Source organism: Monodon monoceros, unplaced genomic scaffold (assembly GCF_005190385.1).
Source record: "Monodon monoceros isolate NGI ecotype Baffin Bay Population unplaced genomic scaffold, NGI_Narwhal_1 Super_Scaffold_6, whole genome shotgun sequence".
NCBI lineage: Eukaryota > Metazoa > Chordata > Mammalia > Artiodactyla > Monodontidae > Monodon > Monodon monoceros.
The window spans coordinates 91043793-91057784 of record NW_021703783.1 but is presented as its reverse complement, the minus strand read 5'-3'; the positions used below and the strand labels follow the sequence as shown (position 1 = coordinate 91057784).

The window sequence follows — 13992 nt, the reverse complement described above, 5'->3', positions numbered from 1 at the left end:
CCGGAGCCTGTGCTCCGCAACGGGAGAGGCCATAACAGTGAGAGGCCCGCGTACCGCAAAACAAAACAAAACAAAACACTCCTATGACTCCCCATCTTAACTCAGAATAAAAGCCCATGTCTCTACACTGGTTTACAGAGCACTACATGAATGGCCCTATTCTTATTCCTCCTGTTTTCCCCCTTGCTCACCATGCTTCAACTTCAGTGGGCACCTTGATATTCCAGAAACATGCCAGTCACACTCCTCCCTTAGGGCCTCGCCTCTGTGATTATTGCTCTCCCTGCCTGGAATAAGCTTGCCCCACATAGCCCTCTCTCTGGCTCTCTCCCTCACCTCCTTCAAGTCTTTGATCAAATGTTACCTTCTCAACAAAATGCCTATCTTGATCTCCCTATTTAAAATTGCAGCTAGCCTTGTCCCAGTTTCCATACTTCCAATCTCCCTTATCCAGCTCTATTTTTTTCTTTCCCTATAACACTTATTTTCTAACATATCACATATTTATTTATTTATTATGTCCATTATTTATTGTCTGTCTGTCCTTCCCCCAAATATAAGTTCCACAAGGCCAGAGATCTTTGTCTATTTTTTTCACATACGGATCTCAAGTGCCTACAACAGGGATATAGGAAGTGCTAGTAAATTTTTTTTCTTTTTTCTTTTTTTTCAATTTTTGGCTGCACTGGGTCTTCGTTGCTGCACGCGGGCTTTCTCTAGTTGCAGCAAGCAGGGGCTACTCTTCGTCGCGATGTGCATTGCAACGGCTTCATTGCGGTGGCTTCTCTTGTTGCAGAGCATGGGTTCTAGGCACACGAGCTTCAGTAGTTGCAGCACGTGGGCTCAGTATTTGTGGCACGCAGGTCCTAGAGTGCATGGGCTTCAGTAGTTGTGGCGTGCGGGCTCTAGAGCACAGGCTCAGTAGTTGGGGCACACAGGCTTAGTTGCTTCTTGGCATGTGGGATCTTCCTGGACCAGGGTTCAAACACTGCCCTGCATTGGCAGGCAGAGTCTTAACCGCTGCGCCACCAGGGAAGTCCCAGTAAATATTTTCTTAATGAGTAGGTGAATGGACTTGCCCCACATCACAAAACCAATAAGTAATGGAACCAGGATTAGAATCTATGCTGCTGAATCTAGGGTCTACACTTTTAACCACTACACTATTTCTTAGTTTATTAAGGATTATCTATTCAGGGTAGTAATAGCTAGTCTGCTATAGCTACTCCCATGGCTTCAACTACTACCTTATACAGATGTGAGAGAAAGACATTTCTTGTTAAAACAGAATTCCCCAAGAATTGAGCAGAAAAGGGTTCTCATAATTCCCAGGAATACAGGAGTGACTACAAAAGGGAACCTAGCCTTTTTCCTTGAATAGCCTATAGTTACTGCTTCTGTAAGTAACTATAACTGGCCCTCAAGTGTATATTTTCTCTCTTTAAAACTTTGAGTGAATAAAAACCCCATTTATTTTATTCTACTTAGCATATCTGAGATCAGTGAACATTAAAACTCTACTGAATTCAAAGGAAAATCAAATTTTAAACAATTACAAAAAATGAAAAGGCGTACAAATGGCCAAGTTTCTAAAGTCATTGTTTTTTATTCCGTTTCAAAACCAAAACAAACAAACAAGCAAAAATCCCTGGTTCAACTTAGCAGATACTTTGCTTGGCTTCCCTCTTTCTCAACTCCTTGTCTTCCTGCCATTTTTAAGTGACTGACTATTTTCCATCAAAGTCAAAAAGTTATTTTCTAATTCCACTCACGCCTTCTTATTCTTCAACTCCAACTTCAGTCTAGCAAGACCTACTTTATCTATAGCTCATGTTCTATCCTCCAGGGAGATTCCTCTGCTCTTTCTTAAGGGAAGTAACCTTACCCATGGTGTGCTCGAAGTATACTAGCTAATCTGCACCCTCCAAACAAAACAAAACAACCAAACAAACAAAATGAAAAAACAAAAACCAATTTTGCTTGACAATATAGCCTACTGATTAAGATCATGAGCTTTGGAATCAAATACCTTAGTCTCTAATCCTGGCATCTTCAATTCCCAGCACTGTGACCTTGATCAAATTACTTCTCTGAACCTCAGTCTTCTCATCTATAAAATGTGGATAATAATACATACCCAACAGAGTAATCATAAAGTTTAAATGAAATAATATAAGGGAGACTGACACATAATAGTTAGTAAATACTTAATAAATGGAAGCTATTAATATTACCATACAGTCACCATAACCTGAATATAATAACAGCACAAAGTAGCAGTAGGCTCTTTCTCTCATGGTCAGTGATTTTCAAATTCCTATTTTTAGTCTAACATTTTATTCAAGTGTTAGATATTCATCTCCAACTACTTGCAGACCTCCTCTACATCAATGCCCCACAGGTATCTCAAGCTCAACATATCTAAACCTAACTTCTTATTCTTCCTCTCTTTCTTATACACAAAACAAGCTTCTCTATTCCTACCCTTTTGTTCATGCTAGAAATGGAATGCCCCCATTTCTGTCTCAAAGGCTTCTGTGAAGTCCTCTATTATCTATGAAATCTTTCCTGATCAACCTAGCCTGCATAACTTCTTTCCTTAGAGTTCTATAACATATACTGACTTTATGGAACTTAGCTTACTTTGCATATTTGTTATGTCATAGTTCACCTTTTAGGCTTCTTGAGAGTAAAGACTCTGTCTCATTTTTGTAAATTCTGTGGGGTCTAGTACATGCTAAAGTATGATTTTCAAAGAGTTAAAAACATCACTTTCTGCAAATAAGCATAAAATGGACGTGTCAAAGATTTTATTCAACTCCTTAATTAATGAGGAAACCACTGATTCAAAGGATAATTTGAGGAACAGAGATTTATGTAGTTGGTCAAAGCAATGCTGAAATAAATTTGCTAATAGATACAAAACTGGTTAATATCCTACCAGGCAATAAATTGTAACATTTGAAGTTGTCTTTTCTACTGGAGAGAAATCAATTGTTTCTCTACACAATGAAGTTAATTTCCATTGCTGTAGACTGGCATCATAAGAATAATCTGCATTGTTATCAGTTTTCTACAAATTAATCTCTACTCCTATAGAGCTGTAGAATAAATTAAAAGGTAAAATTTAAAAGAGCATGAAATCATGACTCGTACAAGTATAAAATGTCAAAGATTTTATTTAACTCATTACCTCATGCAGGAACCAATAAGATTTTATAACCAGATCAAAGGAAAAATCAAATTACCACACATATGTAGTCAAACAAGTAATGCTGAAATGAATTACAAATTGATAAAAAATGGGTCAATATCCATAAGACAATAATCAATTGCATTCCTCCTCACACAATTTACATTTCTATGAACCAGGATAATTTGTATGACTCATAGTTTTCTACAGCTCATGGAGTTGTAAAACAGCTCAAAGACAATGAAAGCCAGGGAGTCCTCATAGATTTGGATAACCTCGAAGGATGGGTTAGGCAACCTATTTTTTCGCTGAAGGTACTCAGTTATCTTTTAGTTCATTTCAAAGTCTTTCATGGTTTTTGCCTACATTAGTCTAGTCAATGGAAATGTGCACACCCATCTAAAAATTTTTATTGAGGTATTTGATTTACAATACCTGTGTCCCTTGCATTGGCAGGCAGATTCTTAACCACTGCGCCACTAGGGAAGTCCTATTTGTAGACTTTTTAATGATGGCCATTCTGACCAGTGTGAGTTAATACCTCATTGTAGTTTTGATTTGCATTTCTCTAATAATTAGCAATGATGAGCATCTTTTCATGTGCCTATTGGCCATCTGTATGTCTTCTTTGAAGAAATGTCTCTTTAGGTCTTCTGCCCATTTTTCGATTGGGTTGTTTTTTTGTTATTGAGTTGTATGAGGTACATACCCATTTAGAATCAGATAAGCCTCTAAGGGTCTGCTGCATAATACCTGACGGTGCACTGTAAGAACACACAGTTATCCCTTTTTGCCTGTTTCCAAGTGTGGGGTAGTTTTTCTTGATGTTTAGAACCTTACATATAGAAGTTGTTCAATAAATGTTTGTGATGGTTGATAATACTTGTAGGAAAATTCTGTAGTCCACATTTAGCTGTACCAACTCACATGTCTCTGGAGACTCAGACTAATAGGAATGTGATGCTGTGACATGAATATAGTATTTATAGAAATAGAGCTTTTTATAAACTTCTGTTCCTTTGTATTCTGTTAGCCCCGAGATGCCTGAAAATGAAGCCACCTTCGCAATAACTGCTGGAGGAATTGGGGATGCCAAGGAGTAGGTGGAGAATTGATGCAAATTGCTTCTTAGTGCTTATTAGGAGCTGAAGAAATGGAAAAGCAGTCTCAAATTTCAGATCTTGAAGTAAGAGTCTGTTTTTTTTCATGTGTTATTAAAGGAAAGTCAGCAAAAGAGAATTAAATCATATTTATCTTAAAGGTCTCTGATTTACAATAACTACACACTGTATGTCGGTTCAGGAATATAAATATGTACATGAATGAATAAACCTTTTGAAAAATAGTTGGGGAAGGGGTACCTCACTTTAGCTTCCCAAAGTGAGCCACTAAGCAGATGGCAAGTCTAAGAGCTCAGAAACGTCTCCTCCTCCTAACAGCTGCCCCCCAAACACTTACAGAAGTGAATACACTTCCAAATGAGGGAGACATTTAAGGGAAGAATGTTTACAGGACACACAAAAGAGCTTTTTTATTTATGATATCAAACTATATATTCATATTTATAGCAATAGAAAAGAAACATTAAATTAAGCTAAATTTTAAATCATTTGACTTTTCAACAAGTTGAAATTACCTTTTAAAAATGTACTTCTGGGGCTTCCCTGGTGGCGCAGTGGTTGGGAGTCCGCCTGCCGATGCAGGGGACGCAGGTTGGTGCACGGGTCCGGGAGAATCCCGCATGCCGCGGAGCGGCTGGGCCCATGAGCCATGGTCGCTGAGCCTGCGCGTCCGGAGCCTGTGCTCCGCGACGGGAGAGGTCACAGCAGTGAGAGGCCCGCGTACTGCAAAAAAAAAAATTAAAAAAATTAAAAAATAAAATAAAAATGTACTTCTGATACATACATATTTTACTGGGAAGATAAAAAGGAAGGTAATTAGGAACTTTATAATTTTGGATGGTCAAGATAGCATGACTTTTTGGGCCTCTCACTGCCGTGGCCTCTCCCTTTGCGGAGCACAGGCTCCGGACGCACAGGCTCAGCGGCCATGGCTCACGGGCCCAGCCGCTCTGCGGCATGTGGGGTCCTCCCGGACCGGGGCATGAACCCGTGTCCCCTGCATCGGCAGGCGGACTCTCAACCACAGCGCCACCAGGGAAGCCCAGCATGATTTTTATATTTTAAGTTTTGGGTAGAGAATTCAGAATCTTCTTTAAAATATTAAAATTAATTTAAATGTAAAATTTCTGGATACTAATTTTATAAATGTATAAAAAATATTGGTTTCTCTAATTAAATGAAAATAAAATCTAGTTTTCAAAATGTATGTATGATAAAAATATTTATTAATTAAAACACTAATAATATAGTGACAATCTTTATAGCTCTCAGAGAGATTTAATATCTTATGTTGCATCCACTTGTATGAGAATTCAAGTATCGAAAGTACCATTTGTTACAAAAGGTACTTGACTATCCTTAAGTCATTTACTCACCAATTGTATACTGAATGCTAAGTGCTAAAGACTCTACAAAAGAAGTATGGTTCCTGCCCTCAAAGAATGTGTATACTAGTTAAGAGAAAAGACTAATATTTACGAAAGGATGAGAGGACAAATGATTATAATTAATTTGGATTGTGTGATTCCAAAAATCAGAGAGGAAAGGTTAAGCTGTAGGACAGCATGTGCAAGTATAGAAGCTGGAATTTGGAAACAAAGAGACCAAACTGGCAAGCAGAAATTGTTCACAGTGTGGAGTTCTGGGAAATAAGAGCGTTTTAATTTTATAATTTTTAAAGCTCAGAAGCTGCTCCTCTGAATAAGCAGACATTAAAGTCACTATGGAGCAGATTTTCTGTATTCTGCATAGTCAGTTAAATGCCTTTTCTTAGCATGCAAATATAAATGCACACTTTTTCCTGGGGAAGGGAAGGTTTTGCTACTTGATAAAAACAGCATCTACTAGAGATTCCCTGGTATGCCAAGTTCTGGAGAAGGAATGGACTAATTTGTATGGAGCCCAGAGCTGTTTGACAGGAAAGGAAATAAAACTCCCAAGATTTGAATTTCAGAAAAATTGTCTAGGTTAAGCTGAGTACCCCCCTGACAAGGAGAATTTACCCATTGGTGTAGAGTTGGAAACCAGGGCTCAACACAGGGCCTACAGTTCTGTGGGGGAGGCTGGTTTCAATATGGCACGTGGCTAAGACTGGAAACCTCTCTGGATCCAGCCACTCTGATATGTCCTGCTTTGGAGAACAGTAGCTGAGCATGTGAATGTGAACTAAAAAGCTGAAAACTTGGGGCTCAACTTTGGGACAGCATAGTAGATTGTGCAGTGCCCACTGAACTTTTCTAGGTCAGGGTTCAATTTGCCACCAATGATCAAAGCATCAGGTCTTTCCAGTCCTCCCTCTCCATCTGACTGTACAAATAGCTTTTGGCTTATTCCAAGCGGGAGAGAGAGACTCAAAAAAGAGATGTTATTGGTCAGGACTCTTTTAGTCACAAGCCACAGAAACTCAAACTAGCAAATGCAAGACATGAATTCATTGGCTCAAGAGAGTTTGAAAAGTCCAGAAGTAAAGCTGACTTTAGCCACAGCTGGAGCCAAGATCTCAAAGAGAATCATCAGGACTTTTCTCTCTGCCTCCATCTCCTGCTCGGCTCATTTCCATGCTGCTATTGTTCTTTGACACGCTTTCCCCACATAGTAAATAGCCAAGGTGCTGCTTGTATCCCAGCAAGTTAGAAAACACACTAGAAAAAGCATGCCTTTTTCTTCCACAGATTATTCATTCTGTGGAAATAAGCAAAAACCACCAAATGAGAACAGAGGCTATTTACTCAGAGTTTGCTACAGCAAGAGTCAGTGACCTTCATTTGCTTTTGGCAGAGACTCAAAGGCAGGCAAAGGAATGGGAAAGCTTTATAGAGAAAAATAGGAAAGGCCTCAGGTATGCTCTGATTGGAGGTTGTTGGCATGGGAAGTTGGAGGATTAATTTGATAGAGATGCAGAAAATGGATAAAGGAAATAATACTGGCACCAGGGAGATAATTTAGGAACGGTTATGATAAATCAGTTGTGAAGTGATAAAGAATGTGACTAGGGGGACTTCTCTGGTGGCGCAGTGGTTAAGAATCCACCTGACAAGGCAGGGGACATGGGTTCGAGCCCTGGTCTGGGAAGATCTCACATGCTGCGGAGCAACTAAGCCCACGCGCCACAACTACTGAGCCTGCGCTCTAGAGCCTGCAAGCCACAACTACTAAAGCTCGCGTGCCTAGAGTCCATGCTCCGCAACAAGAGAAGTCACCGCAATGAGAAGCCCGCACTCCTTAACGAAGAGCAGCCCCCGCTGGCCGCAACTAGAGAAAGCCCGCGCACAGCAAAAACACCCAATGCAGCCAAAAATAAAATAAATAAATAAATAAACTTAAAAAAAAAGAAGAATGGGACTGGGGTGATAGCAATGAAATGGACAGTTCAAAAAGGTAGTTAAGATTTGGTGTGAGATTGAATATAAAAAGAGGAAGAGAAGGCAGAGTCACAGGTGACTTGACAAAGCTCTTTAACCTATGAGAGGAGATTGTGTTTGTATTGTGAACACGAATGAAGAAGTGTAGAATAAAGATTAGGTATTTTACATGGGAAGGTTAGCTTGTATTAGTTTGCTAGGGCTGCCATAATAAAGCATCACAAACTAGATGGCTTAAACAACAGAAATTATTGTCTCACAGTTCTGGAGGCCAGAAGTCCAAGATCAAGGTTGGTTCTTTCTGAGGGCTATGAGGAAGAATCTGTTCCATGCCCCTCCCCTAGCTTCTGGTGGTTTCCTGGTAATCTTCAGCATTCTTTGGCTTGTAGAAGAATCACCCTGATCTCTGCCTTCATATTCACATGGTTTTCTCCCTGTGCGCATGTCTTTGTGTCCAAATTTCCCCTTTTTATAAGGATACCAGTCATATTGGATTATAGGCCCACCCTACTCCAGTAAGACCTCAGCCTAACTAACTACATCTACAATGACCCTATTTCTAAGTAAGGTCACATTCTGATTAATTGGGAGTTAGAACTTCAACATATAAATTTTAAGGGGGACACAATTAAATAACAGTAAGAATCAGGTACAGTTAAGAGTCAGACACCAGAATGCACAAGATACCACTTGAACTCAATACCTGCTACAATCAGAAACATGGAAGTCAAGATCTGGGGAAACCTAGTATCTATTCAGAAAATGAAGAGATTGAAATAGATGATCTCTTCCATCCTTTCTAACCTTCCTGTTCAATCATTCCTTAAAGAACAAAGAACAGGGACTTCTCTGGTGGCACAATGGATAAGACTCCACACTCCCAATGCAGGGGGCCCGGGTTCAATTCCTGCTCAGGGAACTAGATCCCACATGCATGCCACAACTAAGAGTCCGAATGCCACAACTAAGGAGCCCTGGAGCCATAACTAAGGAACCCACCTGCCACAACTAAGGAGCCTGCCTACCACAACTAAGACCCAGGGCAGCCAAATAAATAAATAAATAATTTTTTTTTTTAGAAAGAAAAGAACAGAGAACAAACAAGGACAGAAAGCCAGGAGATCAGAATAGGGTGGTCAAGCCAAAAATAGGGAATACAATAGACTAGACTCAGAGAAGGGATATCTTTCATGGAGAGGAGAGGGATTGGGACCTTAGACACCAAGTTACAGCCAGTCAAGTCTCCTTCAGCTGACTCAGGGTTGTTGGATGTTTATCATTTTTTTTGGTTGCACAATTTCCATTTATCCATCATAATAACACCCTGGTTTTCTTTTAAAGAGTCACCTCTCCCCAGTTCATGTAGTCTATCCTGAGACACCGGATACTGAGCGACAGTCACAAGGATGAGAGCATGGGTTAGAGGCCACTAATACATGCAAGGACAGCAAGGGCTGTAGGGCCAGCAGCAGTGGCATTGACCTGAACAAGCTGTTCCTGCTGTTAGACTGCAGGTTTCTGACTCCTAAACTGCAGAGTTGCTTAGACTCCTGTCCATTCCTATGGTGGTTCTCCAGCTTCCTGCCAATTCAATGACTCCTAATGTCCTTCTGATAAATTTCTCTTTGCTTCAGTAGCCAGAGTTGGATTCTATTACTTGCAATCTAGAACTCCACCCAAGGTGACACCCAAATGCTGCTTCAGGGGACCAGAAAAAAGGAAGCCAGGAAGGGCTTACTTAACAGTCAGGTGGATGATTCCTTATTATTCGTATACTTTTCTATACCAGTCTTCAATATTTTATTTATTTTTTTATGTTTGTTTGTTTATTTATTTTTGGCCGCACTGGGTCTCTGCTGCTGCATGCGTACTTTCTCTACTTGCGGCGAGTGGGGGCTACTCTTCATTGCAGTGTGCAGCCTTCTCATTGTGGTGTCTTCTCGTTGCAGAGCATGGGCTATAGGGGCGCGGGCTTTAGTAGTTGTGGCGCGTGGGCTCAGTAGTTGTGGCTCACGGGCTCTAGAGCGCAGGCTCAGTAGTAGTTGTGGCGCATGGGCTTAGTTGCTCCTCTGCATGTGGGATTTTCCCAGACCAGGGCTCAAACCCGTGTCCTCTGCATTGGCAGGAGGATTCTTAAGCACTGCGCCACCAGGGAAGTCCCTACCGGTCTTCAATATTTTAAAAGGAAAGTTGTTTAAGAGACTATTAGTCAGAATTTTTCTTGGTTGAACCCAAAATAAGTGTCTTAAAATCGAGGTTTGTTTTTTTCTCATAGACAAGAAATCTGAAGCCAGGCAGTCCAGAGCTATTATAGTGGCTCTACTTTGTCATCAGGACTCCAGGCTTCTGTCTTTCTGCTTCCATCCTGCTCTTGGCTTCCATTCTCAAGGTCAGCTCATGGCCTAAGATGTTACTGGAACTATGGTCAGAGAAATCAAGTTGGGCAAATGAAGGTGAAAGGCAGAAGGGCAGAACAAAGTTCTTTCCAGCTGAGTCAGCTCCTATGAAGGCCCCCCCACCCAACACACACACACACACAAACACTTCTGCTTACAACTTATTGGCCTGAACTCAGTCATATGGCCATATCTATATATTAAAAAGTAGTGAAATACTGTCTTTTGTTTTAGGCAGTGATATGCCCTGCTGAAATTCATAGTTCTGTAATTAATGAGGAAAGGCAGATTGGCTGTTGGGTAAGCAACTAGCAGTTTCTACCACAAAATCTTCTTTTACTTTCTCAGCAATGACAAATTTCTTGAATGTCTATCACAGTAAGTCCCCTACATACGAACTTGATGTTGTGAACCTTCAAAGATGCGAACGTGCATTCATATATCTAATCACATAAGTTAGTTCATGTGTCTGGTGTACATTGTCACATACGTGCATCCTCTACAAGTGGCTGTGCTTTTGTGTACTTTGTATAGAGTACAATAGTACAGTATCTTTATTCAAGCCCCGGATGTCTGGAAGCAAGTGTAAAAGCAGTGGTGATGTAGCTGGTACTGCTAAGAAGTGCCAGGAACTGGAGGCCCAGAGAAAGGATGAAGAGAGACAAGAGGAAGAAGAAGTAACTGCAGAACCAAAGAGATTCATGATGCAGGAAACGGCAAGGGGATTTTCTTTATTTGAGGAGGTTCTGTTAGTTTTTGAGGCACAGGATCTGAATGTAGAATGGTACATGAAGGTTGCAGCAGTTGTTCAGAATACAATCCAGTGCTACCATGTCAACTATGATGAGAAAAAAAAGAGCTACTACCCAGACATCACTGGATCGTTTTTTCAAGAGGGTAGAAAGAACTGAATCCAGCAAAGAACCAGAACTTGTGCCATCAATCTCAGGCGTGAGTGAAATTGCAGCTTGCCCTCCGTCTCCTATTGCTGACGATCCCTCAGCTCTACCATCTTTCACCTCCTCTCCGTCCTCCAGTCAGTAACTCTTCTTGCCTGTTCACTTGACGCCAGCCCCTGGATGCCAGCTGTTGTGCTGCACTACTGTACTTTTCAAAGTACTGTACTGTCAGATTAAAAATGTTCTTTATTTTTTGTGTTTGTTTGTTTTTAATGTATTATTTGTGTGAAAAGTATTATAAACCTATTACAGTGCAGTACTATATAGCTGATTGTGTTAGTTGGGTACCTAAGCTAACTTTGTTGGACTTATGAACAAGTTGGACCTACAGACACCCTCTCAGAACTGAACTCATTCGTATGTAGGGGACTTACTGTATATACTATGCAGAGCATTTCAGGAGTTTTGTACTTGTACCAGCAAAGTTGGTTGAGGAGTATATCAGTTAGAATGCCCTCAGCTGCAAGTAACAGAAAACCCAACTCAAAGCAACGTAAACAATGAGGAAATATGCCATCTCATATAATAAAAAGTCCAGGGACTTCCCTTGTGGTCCAGTGGTTAAGAATCAACCTTCCAATGCAGGGGATGTGAGTTCGATCCCTGGTAGGGGAACTAAGATCCCATATGCCACAGGGCAACTAAGCCTGTGCACTCTAGAGCCGGCACGCTACAACTAGAGAGAAGCCTGCGTGCCGTAACAGAGAGCCCACGCACCACAGTGAACGATTCCATACACCGCAACTAAGACCCAATGTGGCCAAAGTAAATAAATAAACAAAATTTTTTTTTAATTAAAAAAATAAAGTCCATAAGTCAACCAACTCCTTAGTTAATTCAGCAACTCTATAATATTATCAAGGGCCTGGGTTCTTTCTTTTCTCTCCACTTTCCCATCATCGTTGTGCTGGTTTGGGTCTCTAAAATCTCCCCTTATGGTCAAAAGATGACTATAGCAGTTCTACTTTCACATCCTAACTTGATCACATCTAAAAGAAAGACAAGGCATTCTTTTAGGAGCAAGGAAACGGCTCACTCATACAGCTGCATTCAGTTCATTGGTTGACTGGAGGGTCTAAGATGGCCTCGCCCATATATCTAGGGTCTTGGTGGGGATAGTTGAAAAGGTGAGACTTCTCTCTGTCATCATTCAGTAGTCTAGCCTGAGCTTCTTTACATGGCAGCTGGGTTCCAATAGGGCAAGTGCTTATCAAGCCTCTACTTGTATTATGCTTGTTAGTGTCTCACTGGCCAAAGCAAGCCACACAAGAAAGCCCGGAGTCTTTGTGGGATGGGACTACACCGGAGCTTGAATACCAGATGTGTTTTCTTGGAGGCCATCAGTATAACAGTTTTCTCCAAGGTACTGTGTTGCGCCCTTTGGGGTGGGGAGAGTTTGTCTTCAAGAGCTTACAATATGGTAAGGGACATGAGACACAAACTCTTGTAAAGTTAAATAGAAACACATGATTTAAATATTTAAATAACATTTTAAAGGCTATGTAAGTCTGAAGGCAGGCACAGTGAGGGGTTTCAGCCTGCAAAAGCTAGTTGGATTTTTTTCCCAGGAGATTTCATATGGTGGTGAATGTTCCATGCCTCAGGGTCAGGCCTTCAACCTTCATCTTCAATATGTTAGTGCCCCAGTACTGGTTAATTTCTAGAGAGATGCCTCAGTCTGACTAAGCACGCAATCTGCCAGGGAGAGTATACCAGGATGCCAGTGACACTGAAGAATAGAATATAATGTCAAGCAGACCAGATGTGAAGATTGACCTGAACAACCAGCCCAGTGCCTCAGTGAGCAAGTTCATGTGAAGCTAAAGGTGCATGATGAACACAGAATCAGAATAAGGCTGCTTGGATATAACACTTGAATTATTCATGGATTCTGGTGGCCCACTACATTCATCTTCATTCATTCATATGTGTATTTTAAATGTATTATGAAGTATTTAAGATAAAAAGGCATAAAAAGTAATACAATTAATATTCATAAAATAAAACATTATCAATATAATCAAAGACCCCTAAATATCCTATAGGATTGACTCTCTTTCCTCCCCCACAGAATTATTCACTTTTCTGAATTTGTTGTCAAATACCTTTATGCATTTCTTTATTCTTACCATATATATATATATATATATATATAGTAAGGGATATATATATATATATATATATGGTAAGGGATATATATATATATATACCCCTAAGTAATAAAACATATTGTCTTGCATTCAACCAATATTGAGACACCAGTTAGGTGCCAAGTACAACAGATATAGTAATGATTAATCAAGACAGTCCCTGAAGCGTGGAGTTATGGGGAAAATCACCCAAATAACCACAAACATGGTTAAGTGCTGCAAAGCAAAAGTACAGGAAGCTGTGAAAGTACCCACTGAGGGAGCCACCTTTTCTGGGGTTAACCTGACCTGGTATGGGGCAGGTACAAAGGCCTGTCCGGCACCTTGGACATTCACATTGTCTTGATAGGCACCCTCTACCTTGGGTAGCTCTTGAATGGCTGCATTGTCAACCTCCCCTCTACTCCCTTTCCCAAGTAGCTTCACTCCTTCTTGGCAGAGAGCAAAAAGCCTGTGCTGAACATTACAGTCCCAATTCAATTCACAAGCACTATGTAGGGAGTCAGTTCCCTTATTTCCCAATCTGAGAACTGGTCTTTGCAGCGATTCCAGTAGGTAGAGGAGGTAAAGCCATGTGAATCTGCTTACACTGACTCCTCTGAGCAGGAGCCATTTTGAGGGAAACAACAGGTCTGCATCAACCCCATAAATTCTCAAACATACGTGTCTAGAATTACATATGTATACAAAAGCAAAAGTCCCTTCTTTTGACTCCACCTGATTTCCATCCAGTACCAATAGAACCACCTCCAGATCAGGTAGGGGTGTGTGTGTGTGTGTGTGTGTGTGTGTGTGTGTGTGTGTGTGTGTG

At 40.7% G+C, this 13992-nt stretch overlaps 1 protein-coding gene across 2 annotated transcripts in view; it reads left to right on the top strand.

The window, feature by feature from the left end:
* DMC1 (DNA meiotic recombinase 1) overlaps window positions 1-4510 on the top strand; it is a 39675-nt gene extending 35165 nt beyond the window's left edge. Inside the window, exon 14 of one of the 2 annotated variants that reach the window (XM_029205629.1) lies at window positions 4227-4510. In XM_029205629.1, coding sequence (XP_029061462.1) covers window positions 4227-4296 — 70 coding nt within the window. In that variant the 3' untranslated portion in view covers window positions 4297-4510. The remainder of the gene's footprint in view (window positions 1-4226) is intronic. The other variant, XM_029205630.1, reaches the window with a different exon arrangement.
* The last annotated feature ends 9482 nt before the right edge of the window (window positions 4511-13992 follow it).